The sequence below is a fragment of the Hibiscus syriacus genome, unplaced genomic scaffold, assembly GCF_006381635.1.
Source record: "Hibiscus syriacus cultivar Baekdansim isolate YM2019G1 unplaced genomic scaffold, ASM638163v2 tig00110320_pilon, whole genome shotgun sequence".
In the NCBI taxonomy this organism is placed as follows: Eukaryota; Viridiplantae; Streptophyta; class Magnoliopsida; order Malvales; family Malvaceae; genus Hibiscus; species Hibiscus syriacus.
The window spans coordinates 378,923-396,781 of record NW_024062679.1 but is presented as its reverse complement, the minus strand read 5'-3'; the positions used below and the strand labels follow the sequence as shown (position 1 = coordinate 396,781).

At 38.2% G+C, this 17,859-nt stretch overlaps 1 protein-coding gene and 2 pseudogenes across 1 annotated transcript; 2 read left to right on the top strand and 1 right to left on the bottom strand.

Moving 5' to 3' along the window:
• Positions 1-306: 306 nt before the first annotated feature.
• Positions 307-1,605, bottom strand: LOC120117519 (annotated as a pseudogene).
• Positions 1,606-10,102: 8,497 nt separating this feature from the next.
• LOC120117531 (AP2/ERF and B3 domain-containing transcription factor At1g50680-like) lies at positions 10,103-14,194 on the top strand. Its single transcript, XM_039137796.1, has 2 exons — positions 10,103-11,021; positions 14,010-14,194. The coding sequence occupies exons 1-2, from the start codon at positions 10,136-10,138 to the stop codon at positions 14,192-14,194; spliced, it is 1,071 nt and encodes a 356-aa protein (XP_038993727.1). The 5' UTR covers positions 10,103-10,135.
• Positions 14,195-14,357: 163 nt separating this feature from the next.
• Positions 14,358-16,546, top strand: LOC120117530 (annotated as a pseudogene).
• Positions 16,547-17,859: the final 1,313 nt, after the last annotated feature.

Sequence of the window (17,859 nt, the reverse complement as noted above, 5' to 3'; positions counted from 1 at the left end):
CCCTTTCACTCAATGGATCGTGCCTTTTTGCCAACAAGGTAACCTTTCTTCCTTGAGGCCAAACAAATTGAGTTTAAGATATTCTTGTTTTCTATCAATTAATATATCTAACGCTTTTTATCTTTCAAATATTGCAGAAACATTGCCCCTCAACCCCGTTTTCCGTTTTCTTCTCTTTGTCTCCGAATATAAGTATATTATAATTTCTGTTGAGTTAGTCTGTATTTTAGTGAAGTGGTTTATTAATGCAGCACTTAAAACATAATAACCAGTAGGCAAATCTTCCATATTTTCAACCATTTCCCCCTTTTTGGTACATTTGTTTCTCTCATATTTTATTAGTACATCAGTTGCACTTGAACTGCCCTAGTTAACTCTAGTCTATTAAGTACGATTTCATCCACTGGAAGTTGGTCTTAAAACTTGTTGCGATACCAGTAAACACCTTTGCTACCACCACCGTCGTCGGGTTCCACGTAAAAGACACTCTTTTGCCTCCCTCCACATCGCCTTGTAAAAAGGCGTCCCATCGAACGAATAATACCTGCCCAGAATAGGCTTGATTGCTTTAGTGGCCTCCATGGCATGATAATGCGGCATCGTCGAGAAGAGATGGTGAGCCACATGCGTATCCGTGATGTTGTGGAACACTTTACTCAGTACACCGTAATCTCGATCCATCGTTGACAGTGCTCCCCGCAACCAATCCCATTCGGAAGAGTCGTAATGCGGCAATGCGGGGTGAGTATGTTGCAAGTACGTTATCAAAAACAAGAAAGGCATTCACAATGAGCAAAGGTACCCCATAGATGCATAAAAGCCAAGGCAACCCTTTTGTTGCAGCAATGCTGTAGAGCACATAAGTTACCGCAAATATACCCGCATCGGAGATGAAAACCTGTAGCCTTTCACGAGGAGAGTAAATGGGGCCATAGGGATCATAGTGGCAAGCAAATCTATCATAGGGTCGTCCTGAAACATTGAAGGCTAAGTACAACGGCCAGCCTAGGGTCAATGTGATTGCAAGGGATAGAACTCGGCCGGGAGGATTGTTTAGGTATTTCGAAACCGATGGTGTTTTCGACTTTGGTTTGGGTACGAATACCTCATCCCGCTCGATGGAACCGGTGTTGGAGTGATGGAGGCGATGACTGATTTTCCACGAGAAGAAGGGGACTAGAAGGGCTGAGTGGAGGATGAGTCCGACGGTGTCGTCAACCCATTGGTAGTCGCTGAAAGCGTGGTGACCGCACTCGTGCGCGATGACCCAGACACCGGTGAGGATGCAACCTTGGAGAACCCAATAGATAGGCCATGTGATGTAAGAAAAGGGGTGTGGGAGAAGGTGGAAGTATGATGTAGCGATGTGGTAAAAGAGAGAGGCGAAACACAAGTCATGGAGTAGGTAGGAGAATGAACGGAGGAGGGATCGCTGAAAACAGTGGGGAGGAATGGCATGCTTGAGCTGACCCAGAGTAAACGGCGGCTTCTCGTAGGGAACTCGGTCTATGGTGCTTTGTTTTTCCCGGTTCTTGTTGCTGGGGACTACTGGCATCCTACCACCTGCACCCATATTGCTTCTTCTTCCTTGTAAACCCTGCAAACAAAAAAGGTAATTATTTCCATCACAAGAATCAAGATGGTTGTGAGAAACAAAACACTGACAGGAATCCCATCAGATGTTTTGATTTAGAGAGAAAGTACCTTTAGAAGAAGAAAGTTGTTATCGGCAGCTGAATCACTACTTCCTCTTTTCTGCTTTTCAATTCAAAGCCTTGAAATAACTAGAGAGGACTGCATGTTTCATGTGGGTGGGTCCCATTGACTTGCACTTGGACGACACCGTTTGCCATGGTGCTACGTGTCGAGAGTTGAGAACAGAATCTGCATCATGTCGTCTTAATGATCTTTTAATTCCAGGTTTTTTAAGTTTGTACCCACCTGGTATCATTCTTTGAAATCTCCGAAACACCTATATATCACAATAAAAATATTATATAAATGTATTAAAATGTAACTTGCAAATACATTGCGGACTTCTTAAGCTATTTTCCTTTACAAGGATTTGTTCCATCCTTTGAAGAATAATTCCAGCATAACTTGATTTTATCTTTTTGTTGATTGGATTTGTCGTTTGAATGTTGGATTTTTAATAATTTTTGGACAAACATAATCTTAAATGAAAACCAAGTATTAATTACGACTAAATCTCTACGCAAGTAACGCCAATCTTACTCATCTCAAGAGGAGGTGAGTGCTGCAGTGCTCTTGAGCGTCCGATGTCGTTTTGCCTCGATATTTGTGAACACTTGGAATATCTCAGGGAATCTTCTCTTTCACATTATAGGTTTTGGCTCCAGTGGCTTGGACAATATTTTCATTAGGGATCTTCTTTAGGTTTTATCTCAAGTAAGAGAGCTTCTTCCCTTGACAATCCATTCATACAACAACAACAAAATACTATTACCATATACAATGGAATAAGGGGAGGTAGGATAGTAGGCTGCCCCAACGCTAAGTTGAAAACAACTTCTGTGGAAGACCTCCGATTAACAATCCATTCATACGAGTATCAATAATCTAACAGTTTAACCTAATATCAACTTCAGACTAGATAAATGAAAACATGGTACGTAAGTAATCTTAAATTTATAAAAAAATTATAAATTTACAAAAAAAATCAATATGATAACATGGATATTTCGTCTGAAATCCTTTCGTTAAATAAATAACTCGCCCTGACAAGAACTTGGATAAAATGTCAAGCAGTTAAAGCATATTTGTTTTCTGCCACTGCATTCTCAGGAGGCTTAATTTTTCTATGTATCTTTTGATTTACTATGTTAAAAGGTTACTCGTTTTAGTTACGCTCATTAATATTTTAAGTTATGATTAATCGAAAATATTAATTTTTTAATATATTCGGTTATATTTTTCTTTAATCTTAAATTAAATCCGATGAATATTTTATATTAAAATATATTATTATATGTTTAAATTCATATATTAAAAATATTTAGTTAGAGTAAATCATTCTTAACAATCCCCTATAAATAGAGAGCTAACTTTCCAGATTCAACACATATCAGAATTCAATAACTTTATAAATCTTGAAAAAAAAATTCTCTTTTTCTAGTTTTCTGGTGACAGACAAAGGCAATAAATAGTTTGTGATCTTCAAAGTTTGTGATATTATTCGTTGATTATCTAGTTGTTTTATTTTGGGAGACAGACGATCAAAAGATCTCGAGTGACTTTTTCTTTCTATATTTTTTTTAATTTTATTTTAAGAAATTTTACTTTTTTATTTTATTTTCTCATGTTCGATTTCGTCTCGGATTGTTATTTTGTATAAACATTAAATATTATTAATTTTGTGATATGACATGTTAGTAAAAGAGTTTAATTTTTAATTTAATCCCTGAATTGTACATAAAATACTAACTATGCCCCACTCTGTTCTGTACATGATTTCGAGCACCTTAACTGAGCACTTCGATAAAGGTTCCTTTGATTAATCTTATACTTAAAATCATCACTAGGGAGTACTTTTCTGCTCACTTTGATAGCGGATTCGGTTCCTTCGACCACATACAAGGCATTGACGGTATCCGGCATGACACCCACATCTTATAAGCAGCGACGGATACTTGAGCAATCCGGGGTGGTAGATTGCCACTCGGTTTCATGTACTGATATCTCGGGGTCACCAACAGATAGAATAACAAGACTATGATTGCAGAACCTAGAGAAACCAAGAAGCCTAGCGTCCGTTTGCCCGAATCCTCATAGTAAACAAGTATGGTGTTTGAAAATAGAGAGCCTACATTAAGTGCAAAGTAGAAGTAATTAAAGAATGCAGCTTTTGTTGGAAATAAAACGCTCACACAAACAACTTTTATTGAAACTTAAACAAATATTACAAGAGTACTCTCACTCAAAAACAAGAACTACAACTCACTCTTATAAGACTTTGCTTCTTCACTCACTTAGAAGCTCTTAATTTTTCTTGATGCGTAAAACTAAAATGGGAAGGGGTATTTATACTACTCAAGAACAATCCTACACCACACAAATAAACTAATTTAAACCATTACAAATTCAACAAATATCTAACTCTCACCTAACTAAATTGATGTAAGCAATGACATCATTAATTAAATGATGTAAGCAATGACATCTTTAATTAAATGATGTAAGTAATGACATCAATTTAGTTTGGGTTTGGGTTTAGGCTCCCATAATGGATCAAGTTTATGATCCAACACCCTCCCTTAAACTTGATCTCGTGACCCCTAGTAGGTTCCTTAATCTTAAGAAGTCTTCGTTGGTCAGTGGCTTGGTAAAAATATCAGCAACTTGATCTTGTGACTTCACATATTCAACTTCCACATCTTTTCTTGCAACACACTCCCTTATATAGTGGTAGCGAATATCAATGTGCTTGCTTCGATCATGGAATACTGGATTCTTCGCTAAGGCAATGGCTGACTTGTTGTCGACACAAACCTTGGTAGGCTCTTCTTGTATCAAACCAATCTCCTTCAATAGATTTCTAAGCCAAATTGCATGACAAACACATGAGGTAGCAGCAACATATTCCGCTTCACAAGTAGATAATGTGACAATCGGTTGTTTCTTTGACATCCATGTGAATGCAATATCTCCCATGAAAAATACGAATCCAGTAGTGCTCCTTCGATTATCTATGTCTCCACCCCAATCACTGTCGCTATATCCAACAAGCTTGTAATCATTAGAAACTGAATAGAACAAGCCAAAGTCAATTGTACCTTTCAGATAGCGAAGAATTCTCTTTGCGGCTTTAAAATGGGTGGTTGTTGGGGATTCCATGTAGCGACTAACCAATCCAACTGCGTGAAGAATATCGGGTCTCGTGCAAGTTAGATAGCGTAGACTTCCTACCAAACTTTTGAAGAATGTTGGATCTACACTTTCGCCTTCTTCATGTTTGGTCATCTTGATCCCGTATTCTGCCGGTGTGCTTATTGGCTTACAGTTCTCCATCTTGAACTTCTTCAGTATCTCCTTTGCATAGCTTTCCTGTGAAATGAAAATTCCATCATTTTGTTGCTTAACTTCAATGCCAAGGTAGTACGCCATGAGCCCCATGTCTGTCATCTCGAATTCTTTCATCATCACATCCTTGAATTCATTAAACATGCTTGGGTTGCTTCCAGTGAAGATCAAATCGTCCACGTAGAGGCACACGATCAAAATATCTTCATCTTTGATCTTGATATATAGAGCATGCTCGTAGGGACATTTGTTGAAGCCATTCTCTTGGAAGTACTTGTCGATTCGGCTATTCCATGCCCTTGGTGCTTGTTTTAGCCCGTAAAGAGCCTTCTTCAACTTCAACACCTTGTCTTCATGCCCTTTGACTTCATAGCCTGATGGTTGCTGAATGTAAAGTTCCTCTTCAAGAACTCCATTTAGGAAGGCGGACTTTACATCCATCTGTTGTATCTTCCACTTGTTTTGAGCTGCCAAAGAAATGATTAGTCTGATAGTCTCCAATCGAGCAACAGGAGCAAATACCTCATCATAGTCAATTCCAGCCTTTTGACTATAGCCTTTAGCAACTAGCCTCGCCTTGTGCCTTTCAATCTCTCCTTTGGCGTTTTGCTTTGTTTTGTACACCCATTTGACACCTATCGCCTTATGTTCCTTGGGAAGTGAGGTAAGTTCCCATGTGTCATTCTTCTCGATGGCCTTGATTTCTTCGTCCATCGCATCTCTCCATTTCTTTCTTGTACCGCTTCTTGAAAGCTCACTGGTTCACAATCGGCAAACAGACAAAATAATGTAAGATTATCTTGTCGTTCAGTTACCTCATAGAGATCTCTAAGGCTTCTTGTGCGTTGCACAACTCTTTCACTTTGACTCCCACTTGACGATGATGAAGGTGATGAGTCTCCTTGAGTGGTTGATGTTGGTGAAGTGGGTGGAGTTGCAAGCTCTTGTTGAGATTCATCTAGTTGCTCCCTCATTGTCTGCTCATCTTCTTCAAACTGAGGAAAGAAATTGAAGTCATCTGTATGGGAGTTAAAATCCCATTCTCCTTCTTCGTTGAAGACCACATCTCGACTAATCACAAACTTCTTATTGTCTGGATTGTACAACTTGTAGCCCTTCGAATTAGCATCATAGCCGATGAAGATAAAACTCTCGCTTTTATCATCAAGCTTCGTTCTTCTCTCGTTTGGTACGTGAACATGGGCTATACTTCCAAAGGTTCTCAAGTGGGAAATGCCAGGCTTTCTTCCACTCCATGCCTCTTGCGGTGTCTTTCCCCATACACTTCTTGTTGGAGATCGATTTGACAAGTAGACTGCACACGATACTGCTTCCGCCCAAAATTCTTTGGGTAGTTTCTTGCTTTTGAGCATGCTTCGTGCCATGTCGAGGATTGTTCTATTCTTTCTTTCTGCCACACCATTTTGCTGGGGGGATCTAGGAACTGTCATTGGTCGACGAATTCCATTTGCTTCACAGAACTCTTGAAACTCCCTGGAAGTAAATTCTCCACCTCGATCGGATCTCATGGCTTTGATCTTTCTACCGCTTTCTCTCTCCACTGCTGCTTTGAACTTCTTGAATACTTCAAAAACTTCTGACTTCTGTTTCAAGAAATATACCCAGGTTTTTCTTGAAAAATCATCAATGAAGAGAAGAAAATAGTTATTGTTACCGAGAGAACTTGGCTTGATCGGTCCACACACATCGGTATGGATGAGCTCAAGTGGCTTCTTAGCTCTTGTCTCTGACTCCTTTGGAAAGCTTTTCCTGAATTGTTTCCCGACTAGACACCCTTCACAGAGTTGGTCAGGATGGTTGATGTGAGGTAGTCCTTTCACCATCTCCTTCTTAGATAATAGCTCTAGACCTCCAAAATTGAGATGCCCAAATCGAAGATGCCAAAGCCATGATGCATCTTTGTAGCAAGCTTTCAGGCACTTTGCAACATCATTTTGTATGTTGATCAAGAACATTCTATTCTTTGACATCGGCACTTTAGCAATGAAGTTATTCTTATCATCTTTTATAGAAAGATTATAATTATTCATATGAATATCATAACCTTTCTCTACCAGTTGCCCTAAACTTAAAATGTTACTTTTCATATTGGGCACATAGTAGACATTTGAAATAAATTGATGTCTCCCATCTTTCAAACGGATAAGAATGTTACCTCTCCCTTTCACTGCTATTGTGGAATCATCTCCAAACGAAACATTTCCACTTACTGACTCGTCTAGCTCCACAAACATGTCTTTCCTTCCACACATGTGATTGCTTGCACCACTGTCAAGATACCAGGAATTTGCTTGGCCACCATCAGTTTCCTTTCGTGCTAGAAGAAGAGTTTCTTTGCCATCTGTCTTTTCCTCCACGTAATTGGCCTTCTCCTCAATTTTGTTGTTGGGAGCTCTACATTCTGAAGCATAATGCCCAAATTTTTGACAATTATAACATCGAATTTGAGATTTGTCATACTTTGAGTTTGGATTAATTCTTCCACGGCCTCGTGTTGAGCTTTCTCCTTTCTCATAGTTGTTGTTGGAATTGTTATTGTTGTAATTCCAGCCTCGTCCACGACCTCGACTTCCACCTCGTCCATGGCCTCTACCTCTGCCTTGGCCACGTTGGTTTCTATCATTGCGTTGGCTCTCATGCATATCCTTGAGTTGCAGCTTGAGGAGTTGCTCAGTAAACTCATGCTTCTTTTTATGCTTCTCTTCGTATGCTTGCAATGATCCTTGGAGCTGTTCGATCTTCATTTCTTCCAAGTCTTTAGTTTCTTCAATCGTCACGACGATGTGCTCAAATTTGGGATCCAACGAACGGAGTATCTTCTCTATTATCCTCACATCGTCTAACTTTTCACCATTTCTTTTTAATTGATTAGAAACAGCAACTACTCTTGAGAAATAATCTGAAATAGACTCAGATGCTTTCATGTTTAAGGATTCGAATTCACCTCTTAATGTTTGGAGACGAACCTTCTTCACTTGCTCGGATCCTTTGTAAGAGGTTTGCAGCTTCTCCCACGCTTCCTTGCTAGAGCTTGCACTTGAAATCTTTTCAAAACCATCATCATCTAATGCTTGATAGATGAGGTAGAGAGCCTTCTTGTCTCTCTTTCTTGAATCCTTCAAAGTTGTCTTTTGATCTGGTGTAAGAGTAGCAAAAACATCATCATCCGCAGGCTCATTATAGCCTTTCTCTATGATATCCCACACATCTTGTGATCCAAGAAGTGCCTTCATTTTGATACTCCAATTGTCGTAGTTGTTGTTGTTGAGTGTCGGAACTTGGAATGGTGCCATACCATTTGCCATATCTCTCAATATAATGAGATTTTGTAAAATCCGATTGCACGGATGAATCCGGAACGATGAAAAAAAAAAAACTTTGGAGGGACTTGGACACCTCGGTCAAGAGCTCCAACTCGGCTGAATCGGCTCAACTCGGTGAGTCAACTCGATTTTCTGGCAGCAGTCTTCCGGCGGTGCGTGGCGGTGCGTCAGAACTCAGATTGAGAAAATTCTGGCAGCGGCGTATTCCTCTCGTCGAGACCTTCGATCTTTCCAACTCGCTCTGATACCACTTTGTTGGAAATAAAACGCTCACACAAACAACTTTTATTGAAACTTAAACAAATATTACAAGAGTACTCTCACTCAAAAACAAGAACTACAACTCACTCTTATAAGACTTTGCTTCTTCACTCACTTAGAAGCTCTTAATTTTTCTTGATGCTTAAAACTAAAATGGGAAGGGGTATTTATACTACTCAAGAACAATCCTACACCAGACAAATAAACTAATTTAAACCATTACAAATTCAACAAATATCTAACTCTCACCTAACTAAATTGATGTAAGCAATGACATCATTAATTAAATGATGTAAGCAATGACATCTTTAATTAAATGATGTAAGTAATGACATCAATTTAGTTTGGGTTTGGGTTTAGGCTCCCATAATGGATCAAGTTTATGATCCAACAGCTTTCGAGTTTGTTCCTTTCGGATGTGAATCATCGAACTGATCCGATCCAAGTGTGGCTACGGTCGGGTGATGCTCGCCGTATCCAAACGCTACAAGATATATCGACAAGTAAAAGATAGCAACACCGAGTGGTGGTGGAGTGGTGCAGACTCTTATCCCATCACCACAATCAGCTGGGTTTTATCAGAGAGGAAATAGTCCAATATATACAGGAGAATTAACGTACAAAGATTGGAAATTTTACTTTATTTTATGAATATTTCGGCTCAGAAGAAGAAGATATGCATTGAATATAGATGAGTGTATGCCACATATATTTTAAATCATTTAAAACATGAAATTTTATTTTTCATTTGAAAGTGACATTCCATCACTAATATTATAATTTTATATTCTCAATGTTCGTAATAACATGAATATCATTATTACACTTTGGATCAATTGGTACAAATTCTTTTATCTTAATCAAAATTCCGATCTCGAGAATATAACCGTGTTAAATATTTTATCATAATCAAATCTAATTTTATATCTTTTTCATATTGGTTTATATGGTTAGTTGACAATATAGTTTAAATATATTGATTTTCTATACGGTTATTAAAAACCAGTAAAACAAAGGCATATATGGTGTCTGCTTTGGGGCAATAAGATCACACACACTGAACTAAAACAAACTGCAATTTATAGTTAAAAGTATCTAACAGATGGAGGCGAAGTAAATAATTTAAGTTGAACAACATCTTATTGCCTACATTAAGAATCAAAACTCATTCACTTACAGAATTTGTTTCAACTTGATTATCCTGTGTGTTAATCAAACAATATTATGGAAGTTGATCAAATCTGGTTTCTAACCTCCAATTTTCACTGGAAAAACATAACTCCCTGGGATTTTAAGTTAAGTATATGGTTTTAACTTAATCGCCTACTTCTATTATGATTGTTGGTAACCCGATTCATCTTTAAAATTCAAAACCTGCCAGTTTCACTATCATTTTCTCCCTCAAATCTCTCCTGGGTTTTTTGAATCTAGAATTTCCCTAACCTTTGATCTCTTGCCTGCATATATATTTTCTTTAAGACCAATCTCTAATGGTGGAAGATGATTCGAGCATCGTTTTGAGCACTAAATTGGCTGTTCTGGCTGCAGAAACCTCGGATTCCGGCGACAGCAACTACAAGCTTCGCCCCAGCAAACGTGCCAGGCATGATCACGGTGCGTCGTTAGCAAGGTTCAAAGGTGTCGTCCCGCAGCAAAATGGGCATTGGGGTGCGCAGATATACGCCAACCATCAGCGGATATGGCTCGGGACGTTCAAGTCCGATAGAGACGCAGCCATGGCTTACGACAGCGCTGCCATAAAGATACGTAGCGGCGACACGCATAGGAACCTCCCATGGACCGATCTCAACATCAAAGAATCGGACTTTCAGAGCCTTTATTCGACCGATGATGTATTGAACATGATCAGGGACTGGTGGTATCAAGCCAAGTTGGAAGATTTCGTCAAGATCTTGTCTAAAAAGGATGGGAAATTGATCAGTAATCTTAACAAAAAGCTTGTGCATGGTGATACACAGTTCTCATGCATGCAACTTTTTCAAAAGGAATTAACACCAAGCGATGTCGGCAAGCTTAACAGGCTCGTGATCCCTAAAAAATACGCCGTTAAACACTTCCCTCACATTTACGAGACCGATCAACAAAGTCTGGTGGGTGGGGACGAAGACATCGAGCTTGTCTTCTATGACAGGTTAATGATGACATGGAAATTTCGATACCGCTATTGGAGGAGTAGCCAAAGCTTTGTCTTCACTAGAGGCTGGAGTCGATTCGTGAAGGAGAAGAAACTCGGTGAGAAAGACTCTGTGACATTTTACGCATGCGAGTGCCCTGGTGGGAGTCAAAATGGCAGAAACTTCTTCCTCATCTATGTGGATTACAATGGTGAAAGATGTTGCATCGATGAGGGAGATTGTTGGGAAATAAAACGAGAACGAGTAATTTTCCTATAACCAGATTAGTGAGAATTCGAAATAAAAGTGAAAAAATAATACTCGAAATTGATAACGAATTTCAGCCAATTATGCCTACGTCTCTGGACTACTGCAGATCTTTTACTAAAGAGATAAAATTTACAGGTATTTACAAAACACTCACTACTCACAAGAAAACTCTCTAGTATTGAGAGAAAGAAATGATTTGAGATGATTTTGAAGCTAAATGAGTTAGGGTATTTATAGTTGAAGCTTAATGACTAATATTTGTAAATACCCTAAAGTCCAGGGACTAAAAATAATTTTCTCATGCCTAAAAATCAACAAAATTCAGCCCCCCATTTTTATTTTCAAACAGCCGGCTGCCAAGGAATTTAGCAACCCATGTACTTTTGAATTTTCAACAATCTCCCACTTAAAGCTGTTGTCAGTCAAAGTGTGAAAGGTTAGGCAAGAAATTGTTTCTTGCTCCAAACTTCCTCTGGTATTCCGCCATCCAAAGGAACTGAGGGCCCACGGTTGATCATGTAAGCTATAGTGTTAATAGCTTCAGCCCATAGCAATTTGGGCAATCCGGCATGTATCCTCATGCTTCCGGCACGTTCAAGACATTGTTCTGTTCATGCGCTCTGCTATGCCATTTTGTTGCAGTGTCATGGGAACTGTTGTCTCCATCTTGATCCCATTGTTTGCGCAGAAATATCTAAATCTACTATTTCTGTACTCTCCTCCATTGTCAGACCTCAACCGCTTGACTTTTAGATCAGTCTCATTTTCCACCATGGCCTTCCATTTTCTGAAGGTATCAAAGACTTCTGATTTCTTCTTCAGAAAATAAACACACACATTCCTTGTAGAATCATCGATGAAGGTGACATAATATAGTGAGCTTGCAAGACATGGAAATGGAGATGGTCCCCATACATCAGTATGAACCAACTTTAACTTTTCAGCCTTGGGTTTCTTGTCAATCTTTGCAAAACTGACTTTCTTTTGTTTGCTAAAGATGCAATCCTCGCATAGTCCGACATCTACACTCTTTAGATCCGACAGCTTCCCTTTTGACAAAAGTGTCTTCATCCATTTCTCGCTCATATGGCCAAGCCTTTGGTGCCATAGGTTTGATTTTCCATCAGTATCTGCTACTGCAATGATATTCTCTAAATTTGAGGTTACATAGAGAGTATCAGTCTTCTTTCCACGAGAAATGACGAGTGCTCCTTTGGTTATCTTCCATTCACAGCCTGCAAAGGTTGTACTATAACCTTCTCCATCAAGCTGTCCTACAGAAATCAAATTTCTTTTGAGGCCAGGAATATGTCTCACTCCTTTCAGCGTCCAGGTGGTCTGGTTTGGCAGCTTTAATCGGATGTCTCCTTTTCCGAAGATCTTCAAGGTTTCATCATCAACTAGATGAACCTTCCCAAAATCACCACTGACATAGTTCTCCATGATTTCTTCTGATGGGGTGGAGTGTAAAGATGCCCATGAATCCAAGATCAATGATTCAATCGGACTGTTGACGCTTAAAATCATGACATCACCTGTCTCCTCTGTCATGTTGGCAGATTCCTGTGCGCCGATATATTTCTTTGGTGTTCGACAATCTCTTTTAAAGTGACCCTTCTTGCCATAATTATAATAGGTAAAATCTTTCTTTCCCATTCTTGATTTTCCCCTTCTAGATTTGGATCTGTCACGATTTGAATTTCTTTATGAAGTTCTCCCTCTAGACTCCGTGTGCAAGGCTGAGGAGGTTGATGCTTCCCGATTCTTTTCGTCGAATTTATTCGTTCAATACCAGATCCCGAACATCGTCAAATTTTAATTTGCTGTTTCCCAGCGAGCTGCTGACTGCTGTAACAGTAGCATTCCAACTGTCTGGTAGAGATGATAAGAGAATTAAAGCTCGAACTTCATCATCGAATTCAATTTCCACTGAACTCAACTGAGTTGTGATTGTGTTGAGTTCATTTAGGTGTTGAGCCACTGATGTCCCTTCCGCCATCCGCAAACTGAATAATTGTCTCATCAAGTGAACTTTATTTGAGGCTGATGAATTCTCATACATACTGGAGAGAGCCACTATAAGACTCTCCGTAGTCTTTTTCTTTGCTATGTTGAAAGCAGCATTGCGGGATAAAGACAGACGGATAACTCCGAGGGCTTGTCTGTCGAGAAGAGCCTAGTCTTCATTCTTCATGCCCTCTGGTTGCTTTCCTGAGAGATGTTGATATAGATTTTTCTGGTACAGAAAATCTTCAATTTGCATCTTCTAAAAGCCAAAGTCTGCACCATCGAACTTCTCAATTTTCGCCTCCCCTTCTTCTGCAGCCATCGCTTCCACTCGAATCTGACTTCTTTGGATCGTTTCTTACAATTTCTGCGAACCATCGTGTATTAGAACACCTCCGTCGACAAATTCGTATCGCCGATAAAATTTTTACTATTCACGAAATTCACTATTCACATGAATATTAATGAATAGCAACCTTCAAAAAAAATGACAAAATTAATAACCAAAAACTCTGATACCAGTTGTTGATAAATAAAACGAGAACGAGTAATTTTCCTATAACCATATTAGTGAGAATGTGAAATAAAAACGAAAAAATAATACATGAAATTGATAACGGAGTTCAACCAATTATGCCTACGTCTCCGGACTGCTGCAGATCTTTTACTAAAGAGAGAAAATTTACAGGTGTTTACAAAACACTCATTACTCACAAGAAAGCTCTCTAGTATTGGGAGAAAGAAATGATTTGGGATGATTTTGAAGATAAATGGATTAGGGTATTTATAGTTAAAGCTTAAGGATTAATCTTTGTAAATACCCTAAAGTCCAGGGACTAAAAATAATTTTCCCATGCCTAAAAATCAACAAAATTCAGCCCCCATTTTTATTTTCAAGCAGCATGCGATCAAGGAATTTAGCAGCTCATATGCTTTTGAATTTTCAATAGAGATAAGAAAATGACTAACACTAATACGTTGGAAGCATCGGCGCTGGAGTTGGAGCTGAACATGGGGAAGAAGAATTACAGTAAGACTAGTAGTGAGTTGAATGAAGATAGAGTGGTAGATGGATTGGAATCGGGTCGTAATGTAAAGAAGAAAAGTATTACTCTTTTCGGAGTACAGATTAAATGATGAACATATAGGTCTAACAAGTGAGTTCCATGCTGCTTTGTTATTTTTAGTTGGTTTTTGATGTATCCAGACAATTATAATGTATATAATCCCAGGAATTAAAACAACTAATTCCTGGGTTAGGAACTTACACTACGGTTGAAGAATAATTAAGAACTAACCAATGAAGAATACATCAAAGTCTCCTAATTTTAGTATTAATGTACTTGATGAGAATATATATATTAGTATATGGAGTTTTAGAATTTCTTCTCTTCTTCCTTTGATAATAAATTATCCGGTCAAACGACAGGCAATAGTGCTTACTATTGGATAAACTCTTTGTATATATTAAGTTGGTTTTATCAAGTATTTCTTGCAAGAGTTTTTACTACTTCCACGATAATAATATAAATTTAACCAAAAAAAAGTATATTGTGCTATAGAAACGGTTGATTGATCTTTCTTTTGACTACTTTCAACAAAAACAAAATCTCTTTGCATTGGCTCTCTGTGCCTCTCAAAGGTGACCAGCTCTTATTCTTCTTAGTCTCCAACATTTTATGCTTACATAGAAATATAATTTTCAAAAAAAAGAGTTCTTTCTTTTTATTCTTCAGTTAAGAGGGCATTTGTTGCTGGTGTTGCCGATGAGAATGGTTATGGCTGGGCGACAGCAAAATCTCTTGATGCTGCAGGTGCTGAAATACTAGTGGGAACCTGAATTCCTGTAAGAGAATTAGGATTTATTTTGATGTTCCTGATAAACAATGCAACATGCTGACCATGGAGTTCTCCTTGTAGGCTTTGAACACATTTGAAACCAGCTTGCGAAGGGGAAAGTTTGATGAATCAAGCTTGTAAGGGTCGGTTACATGTTATAATACCGTTGGATACTTCATGAATTAATAATTACTGTTTTCTGATGGAAGCTGATGTTTCAGATTGCCAAATGACTCTTTAATGGAGATTACAAAAGTATATCCCCTAGATGCAGTCTTTAATAAAACTGATGATGTACCTGAAGATGTAATGGATAAGTTCATGCCCTCTCTGGAGATTTTACATGCTGAGAAGTTTAGATATCTTCGTAACACTTTCTATCTCGATTGTTTCATGCAGATAAAAGCAAATGAGCGATATGCAGGACCCTCAAAGTGGACTGTTCAGGTATCTGCAAACGTACCCGCTAAATTTTCATCTTTGGAACTTTTAGTGTCTAAAATTTGACTCATTTGCATTCATGATTATGTTACTATGTATTCCAGGGTTTCAAAAGCGTTGACATTCTTGTGCATTCACTAGCTAATAGCCCTGAGGTATAGGAGTTCCAAGCTTCCAGTTGCTAATGGTTTCACCTTTATTTCTCTGTTCTTAACTAGCAATTGTTTGTTAACAGGTCATTAAACCTCTTCTGGAGACATTCCGGAAACGATACCTTGCCAGTTTTATCTGCTTCAAGACCATGTTTCATTACTCAAGCACTTTCTCACATTAATGAATCCAGACGCATCTTTCGTCACTTCCAGTCTTATTTGCTGAACCTGTTCTCTTGATTTCTTATCATATAATAAACATGACTAAGTACTCACATATGTGCTTCTGAAATAAACTATTGCCATTTCCGGAGGTTCCTCAATTCTCTTACATGCATTGCTTCTTAGCGAATAATTCCAGGGTATGTTTTCTATATTTGGTTTGCTTACTATTCCGAAAACGGAATGAATACTCATTAGGAAACGGAAGTCTCAAACAACATCATATGCAGATATGGTGGAGGTGTAAGTTCTGCTAAACCTGCTCTAGAAAGTGACCCGAGAGTGAGTTGTAATTTGTTTCTAATTGTCGATGTAACTTGACTGCATATTCAGTTTCCCAGATTCGCCATGTTTATGTTTCTCTCATTAATTTTCAGGTACTGGCTTTTGAAGCAGGAAGAAAACACAAAATTCGGGTCAACGCAACATCTGCCGGTAAGAGCAGCTTGCACTCTTGTATTTTGAGACGTTTCTTTTGAATTCCAATGGCATTTCATTCCTTGAAATATGTCAACAAAGTGAAATTCTTGGAACACATTTGGTTATCCATAACTATATGCTTCTCATGGACAGGTCCTCTAAGATATCGTGCTGCAAAAGCAATCGGATTTTTCGACACAATGATTGAATACTCAAAGGCCAATGCACCTCTCCAGAAAGAACTATCTGCAGGTGGTTCCGAGGAACTACTAAGATTTCGATTGTTCTATTTTGTTAACTTCTTTTATTTAATGAATCACATGGATACTGAATAAAAGAATTTGACAAAACAGACGAGGTGGAGAACACTGCTGCCTTCTTTTGCTCAAATCTTTCGAAAAACATGCCTCTCTGAAGTTGTTGCATCATCTAAAAAAATGGAGGTTTTAAATTTATCTGTCTTCACTGATTTTGTTCGTGGATTAAAAAACAATCAGAAATTATCGAAGACTTTGTCCATTAGATACATTGAAGTGTAAAGAGTATTAGCAACAGTAGCTTTATAAGGTGAGGACTGAGGAGTGGGGACAGGTTTGAATTTCACTTTGGCTGAGCCCAAGGCAATTTAGGAAGCCTGGTTTTTATATGCTTCCCTTCGCTTGTAAAGGTAAAAGCTTTTTTTAGTGCTAGTTCTAGAACAAATTAGTGAATCCCCCCCCCCCCAACTATCCTATGCTTTATATTTAAATGTGAACGCTTGACTGGATTCTTATTACAGGCTAAGTTAAAGGCAAATTAGTGAGTTTGTTGCTCTCTGTACTTCAAGTTGCTGACAATTATTTTTTGTACAGGTTTTTTATTAATGTTTTTCCCTTAAGAGTGGAAGTTATTGATGTGTGTGGATTTGGTGCAGATTTGTTGCAGAATACGTCTGATAATTTTGATATTTTCTTGGGTCATTTTTGTTAAAAGTTTCAAAGTTTGGCAACCAACTTTGGAAAATATTTTTTTCAAAGTTTGGTAAATGTTTCTTTGAAAAATGTTTTTCAAAATTTGGTAAAATTTTGGTAGATGTTTGTTGAAAATAGGAATAGGTAAATTCACTTTAGTCATTGCACTTTATGGTATTTTCAAATATTAGTCCCTAAGTTTCTACTATAAATACCCTTACCCATTTAGCTTCAAAATCATCTCAAAACATTTCTTTCTTCCTATACTAGAGAGCTTTCTTGTGAGTAGTGAGTGTTTTGTAAACACCTGTAAATTTTCTCTCTTAGTAAAAGATCTGCAGCAGCCCGGAGACGTAAGCACAATTGGCTGAACTCCGTTATCAATTTTCGGGTATTATTTTTCCGCTTTTATTTCGCATTCTCACTAATCTGGTTATAGGGAAATTACTTGTACTCGGTTTATTTTCTTAACAACTGGTAATCAGAGCTTTTGGTTGTGAATTTTGTCAATTTTTCTGTGAGGTTACTATTCATTACTATTCACGTGAATAGTGAATTTCGTGAATAGTGAAATTTCGGTCGGCGATACGAGTTTGTCGACGGTGGTGTTCTAATACACGGTGGTTCGCAAGAATTGTCAGAAACGATCCAAAAGAAGCCAGATTCGAGTGGAAGCGATGGCTGCAGACGAAGGGAAGGTGAAAATTGAAAAGTTCGATGGTGCGGACTTTGGCTTTTGGAAGATGCAGATTGAAGATTTTCTGTACTAGAAAAATCT

Coding starts and splice junctions, on each gene's coding strand:
- LOC120117531 (XM_039137796.1), top strand. CDS start 10,136: ATGGTGGAAGATGATTCGAGCATCGTTTTGAGCACTAAATTGGCTGTT. Junction 11,022..14,009: donor TTGCATCGATGAGGGAGATT/GTTGGGAAATAA, acceptor TTTTCAATAGAG/ATAAGAAAATGACTAACACT.